Source organism: Manduca sexta, unplaced genomic scaffold (genome assembly GCF_014839805.1).
Source record: "Manduca sexta isolate Smith_Timp_Sample1 unplaced genomic scaffold, JHU_Msex_v1.0 HiC_scaffold_398, whole genome shotgun sequence".
NCBI lineage: Eukaryota > Metazoa > Arthropoda > Insecta > Lepidoptera > Sphingidae > Manduca > Manduca sexta.
The window spans coordinates 1-6416 of record NW_023595107.1 but is presented as its reverse complement, the minus strand read 5'-3'; the positions used below and the strand labels follow the sequence as shown (position 1 = coordinate 6416).

At 37.2% G+C, this 6416-nt stretch overlaps 1 protein-coding gene across 1 annotated transcript; it reads right to left on the bottom strand.

Annotated features, from left to right (window-relative positions):
* Positions 1 to 284: 284 nt before the first annotated feature.
* On the bottom strand, positions 285 to 4070 carry LOC119193327 (aconitate hydratase, mitochondrial-like; the record flags this gene model as incomplete). The annotated part of the gene is made up of 6 exons (XM_037446918.1): positions 285 to 472; positions 787 to 967; positions 2170 to 2289; positions 2599 to 2796; positions 3255 to 3377; positions 3882 to 4070. Coding segments are annotated over 6 exons (984 nt in total), but the record flags the coding sequence as incomplete, so codon positions are not given.
* Between the last annotated feature and the right edge of the window lie 2346 nt (positions 4071 to 6416).

Here is a 6416-nt window from a genome sequence, read left to right as displayed (position 1 = left end):
GATATCTGTTCTAGTTATTTTTGTACAATCAGCCTTTCATTCTTCATCGGCTGTTTTTAATAAAGGACTCCAATTTTATTACTCGAAAATAAGTCATTAATAAACTTTATCTTGATCTGTACATATTCGCGATGGAATGAAAAAGGATAATTTTTTTAAAACTGCGATTTATCGACTGACGATACTTGTCGATATGGCCACACGACCGTTTATTAGACGAAATCAGCAAGGCGAAATTGAGAGCATTAAATGCGCCTCCGACTACTCCTATAGCAAAATAAGAGGTGTATGTATATTTTTTAAGTATGTATGTAATACTGACTGCTGCCGTCAGCAGGCGGGTGCTCGTACGTGTCCTGGCCAGGGTCGAAGCCCTTCGCGGGCAGCTCGTCCGCGAACGGGTCGGACAGGCGGAACTTCTTGCCGTCAGAGCCGGTAAGCTCGTCAGTCACGGGGTTGAAGTCCAGACGACCTGAGGAGCAAATGGCATTTGATAACTGGAATAGAAATTAGGGAGGAATGATTGAATATATTTACAATGTTGTCGTTAATGCTAATGTTAGGTTAGAAGTATCGTTTTCAGATATAGATACAGAAAATTAATTTAGTATTGTGTTAAATGTTGACAGTTGTGAGCTTTAGGCGAAATATTACCATATTTTTTGCTTCCATCAAAATGAATATTAGCATTGATCGACAATTCTCAAACTATCCATTCTTACTCGATTCTTTAAATCTCGATATCGATATAATTATGGATATTATAATTCGTTAATGTGGTGTTACCAGCGATGGACAGCGCGGTGACGAGCTCCGGGCTAGTGACGAAGCAATGGGTGGCCGGGTTGGCGTCGTTACGGCCGGTGAAGTTCCTGTTGTATGATGTCACGATGGTGTTCTTCTCGCCCTTCTTCACGTCCTTACGGTCCCACTGGCCGATGCAGGGGCCGCATGCGTTAGCAAGTACCTAGAAAAAGAAGTGGTAAATAAATACAACAAATACACATCACGCTATTGTTACTGAAGTGGTAGGCAGGGGTTTAACTAGGGCACTCATTTATCGCTGTGTGTTCCGTCCCATAATGTGATAGAGGGCAAGGTTATCGCCATATTGGGCACAAATTCCAGATTCCGCGCTGGTACTGAGAAGAAAAGCCCATACTCACTTTGCCCAACCTGGGATTCCAACTCGACACTTTAGAGTGAAAGTCGTACCGCGCACGCAATATACCACCACTAACGCAGCAAAAGCACCATATGGTAAATGCATACTATTTATTCAGTTGATTATCGATACAGTGCTCAAAAGAGCATGTCAAATATTGGTTTTAAAGAAGATAGGTTAACATTGGCTTCGTAGAGCGTCAACTAGATCACTCGATCAATGTGTCAAACCCATTTTGTCGCTGATTTCTCGTTTCTCTTTCCTACTCGATGTTGAATATTAACTGTCGAGTATTGAATGTATGTAAAATAAATATTTAATTTGTAAGTTTATGAATGTAAATAAATTATGTTTGAAAATTTTATAATTTACATTCTTTTTGTTGGTCTACAATAAATTCATGAATGTAAAATAAAGTTTGAAAGTTTTCAAATTTTTACTCTTTTTGTTGGTCTACAATATCATGTTTAGACAAGTCATTATGATACAAGTCTTACTTATAAAAATAAGTTTAAAGAACGTAGGTATCGTTTTTATTGGTCAATGTGTCTGACTACCTACGACTTTATACTGCTGTTATAAAACAAAATACAATATTTAAGAATTAAATCGTCAATTGTATTCATTTATAGCATAATAAAATAATCTCTCTCATTAAATATCTACATCTTTAAGATTATATAACAAACAACTAGATTAAATCTTACATCATACAGTCATTAATAATTTAAATTTACCTATTATTATCAAATTACTAAAATAATACTATCTTCCGAATTAAATAATTACTTTAGATGATGTATGTTTATGTATTATTAAATATCCTTATGCACCTACCTTTATTTTATCTCACACCACCCCTTAGGTTGATTGGGAGAGAATGCCTTTGGCATTAAGTCCGCCGATATACTTATTATGTATATAAAGTGCAAATAAAATAAAATAAAATAAAATAAATATTTTATATCACGATAGTTGATTTTTTTAAATTATTGGTAACTCACAGTGCCTCCGAAGTCTCTGAGAGTCTTGGCGATGCCGTCCCTCTCGATGGTGGCGCGCACCTGCTCCGACCCGGGAGTCACGTTGAACGGAATCTTGGACTTCAGACCGTGGCCGAGTGCCTGGGGGGAAAATAATACATGCATTAAAAATATGTTTTGTAGGAATTTGGAGTATTTACAAACTTATTATTTGTTTTTTGGATTAAAATTTTCAGTGTTTGTTGGCAATGATTTGCAAACAATAGATATGATGACTCCATAGCACAATGGAGGATAATAGAATTATATTAATAATGTTGTACAACAACACAGTACTCAGTAGTATTATGTTGAAAGAAACATCACAATAGAAGCATAAGATGCTAATACTTCACAACAGATGTACTTGAAAAAATGTAGTTTCGCTGTAAGACCAGGTTCCAAGCTTACCTCCTTGACAATGCTGGCGCAGCGGCCCATGTCTTCGTACGAAGAGTTGGTGCAGGAGCCGATGAGACCCACGCGGATGTCCATCGGCCAGCTGTTTTTCTTGGCTTCCTGGCCCAGCTTCGAGATAGGGTTGGCCAGGTCAGGGGTGAAGGGACCGTTGACATGAGGCTCCAGGGTTGATAGGTCGATCTCAATCAGCTGGAATATTAGGATGAATTATTTTTTGTTTTAGGGCAATGTTTTATTGCCTAAATAGGAAAATAAAACCTCGCCATGCTGCGGTAAAATATGGGATAAATTTCGTATATTGTCAAAAATAACTAACACATAAGAGCAAAGGTGGCATCTCCAAAACTGTTTTTTTATTCTCCTGGTCAGATTAGGTATATTATATTGTGTATAGGTGTAATCTCTTTTTTTTATTTCACTAAATATGGCTACAAATGGTGAGATTTTAGTGTTATAAAAAAAAATATAATTAACAGCTGTTTATAACAAAAAGATTATATGCATTAAATATTGCAAGTTTTCAAATTATCAGTTTAAGTCTCAACAAAATTAGGGCAAATTCTGAGGGGCAAATGTCACAACCGTCTCTGTTTTAGTAATAATGTTATAAACACAAACATGAATTATTCAAATTTCCACCGTATTACCTGGTCGTAAGGTGCCTTAGAGTCTGGCGTGAGCAAGTTCTTGTAGCTGTTTGCGGTTTTGGCGATATCGTGACGGCCGGTGGACTTGAGGTACGCCTCCATACGAGAGTTGTAAGGGAACACCTGTGCAAAGAGAATATTATGTTGTTAAAAATAAGGTTGAAAATTGAAAGAAACTGTCAAATGCGTGTAATTTTCTGTATGGTAGCTAAACTGCAGTGCTGGGTAAAGTTGAATATGCCGATTCTACATAAAGGGAACGCCAAAGGAATCGGGTTATATGGACCCTTCACCACTGCTATCCAACTTATAACGGCAAATTAAAAAAAAAACGGTAAATAGGTAATCGTCTTGTGAACATTATTGTGAAGAAGTATTCTTCAACTGCTGGCCATAAGTCTTCTGTATTACTGAGATGTTTTAGACCTTATGCACTCATGTCAGTCTCATTTTGGAGCATTATTCTCTACTACAGAAAAATCTCGTGACACGGCCTTGTTATTTTCGTAAAATTAACATGGAATGGTATTCTGTATGAGCTGTCAAAATAACATCTAGCTATGGCCCTATTGAAAAAAAAACAGGAACACGTATGGTATAGAATGGGAAAATAGTAAAAACACTCACACTGGTAGTAGCACCGATCTCAGCACCCATGTTGCAGATGGTGGCCATTCCCGTGTAGGAGATCGAGTCGACGCCGGGGCCGTGGTACTCCACGATGGCGCCTGTACCTCCCTTCACCGTCAAGATGCCGGCCACCTTCAAGATTACGTCCTTGGGACTCGTCCAGCCTTTCAGTTGACCTGTGAGAAGGGTTTAGTATAATTATCGTGTTCAAGAAGTAATTCTATAAGGAATATTATTGAAAAAAAAATAAAATAATTGAAGATGCGATGAATAGGTAATAGAACGTTGAACTTATTAAACTCTTTGTCTGTGTATTTGTTTGGTCAAATAGTTAATGGAAGGGGTATAAAATTTCATATACATAATAAATTAGGTTCTGATATATCGAATTCCACACAGACTACGTCGTGGCACAGTTTGTTATATTAATTCATAAAAATTATTATCGTATAGGTAAGTATGCACAGCTCATTTTGAAGAGACGCATTACGCAGTTAGCCGGTACTAATGAAGCGAGACAGGCCGGAATAATTCTAGTGACCATCGAGGCGGCCAAGGTCTCTCCTTGGACATTGATACTGTTAACATGTTACAATAAAAAGCTGATGCTTTGTTTTATATACTTAATGAAAACAGCGTCACAGTGAATTCTAAAACACTGGCACATTTGTTTTTTACATGGGTTCAAGAGAATGTCGACTGACGAGAGATGGCAACCTCCGCATTCGACACGATTACGACGGCCTGTTGGAAGCGGATATACACAGGCTGATCTCGGAACCCGTGTCGCGTTACTTATGCACTGTGGCGGGTTTTGACACCCTGTGTACGGTGGTCGCTATCCGGGCGGATACAAAATAATTCCTAGTACCAGGTTGATTTACAAGCAGTAGACATTTTTCACAATGAATGCAAGCCCAAGGCAATGTAAATGTAGCTAGATCAGTTGTTTTCCTTTAAACAAAATGTCTTACGCTTTCATAAATTATCGTATTAAAATTTCCGACGTAATACGTAAACATTTTTGTGCAAGCATGAGACAGTGTTAATATTTATTCAGCTAGATAGTTCGTATTTATCGCGATACCCGTTTATAGAATATACGTCACGGTATTCGTAACAATATGTAAAAGCCTTCGCCTGCCAACTTTAAAATTTGGTTGGCAGCATAAGTATACTTTATTTGTAAAGGGCAAGGGCTTAGAGATGTCATACTCATAAAGTAATGACTTTGCGCGTGCGCATAATATTCACTTCATGATAAAATAACAATGTTGGTACTTATATATATAACAATTTGAAATCATCGGTTGAGTGCATGCTTAGGGTGGAAAATCTGCGATCGGCGATGAGACCGGCCAATCCAATATAACCGTCTTGTCGGCGCTCATAAAGGCTGATATTGGTACATTACTTTCTCCGCAAAAAGAAAAGAAGAAAACCGCAAAAATTCTGATTTTTATTGGCTATTTAACAGTAATGTAAATTTAAATTTCTAAATACAGATCTACGTTGACTAGGATTTACGAAACCAGAAACTAGAATATGAACAAGTTCGATTAAACGTGGATTGTTTATTGCAACTATTCCATGTTTAGGAGATACCACTTGAACTTTTGGCACAATAAGTGTACTTGCTATGGACTTACAAATAAACGATACAATACTTAATTGTACTAAATTATAGCATATACGGAGTTGCGTTGTGTAAAATAAATTACATAACTATTGCTCGCCGAATATGAAACAGCCAGTGACCGAGAGGTGTGACATCTTGATACGCAGTACTACAAAATTAGCATCAATCAACGTGTACGCATAGTTTGACGCAATCGCAACAGATAAACGATAAAAACGTTATGATTTTGTTTGTGTATACGATAACTTGGACGATATGGAATGTTAATTGAAATCATTGTTCAACAAGACAGTATGGAAAGGTAAAATATTGACGCGCATTATATCTTTTGTTATTATGAATCATATGTTTTATTTAAATTCCTTCTAGCCGAATTTCGCCCACGGCGGCCAATCTCAACGGAGATCAGCCAGGTACGCAGGATATATTATAGTGCACAAGTGTGTGCGCAATACACAGGTCCATTCTGTTCCTTCACTCTCATAGTTCGGTGAGACGGCAAGCCGACATTACCGGAGAGAGATCAGGCGCAGGACCATCGGCTTTACGTGCTTTGTTTAAATAATTTTATATCCAAATAGGAAAACATCGAAAAGAAATATTTATAATTCTCAGTTTTCCAAATTATTAGATATGACTGCAAATCTGTATCAGGCCAACATGAAGGCAATGTCGCAATAGAGGTGTTTATTTATAGCCTTTATTATAACAGCTTTAATGTTAATACAAAACTAAATAACCAGCGACTCTTTATAATTCACTAACCTAGTAAATATATTTTTAGATAAGACCTTAAAATAACAAAAGTCAAAGTGTCACTTGATATGTCAAATTATGAACAACCCCAGACATTTCAAACGGCCAAGCCATACAATACAACTGCGCATCTCATT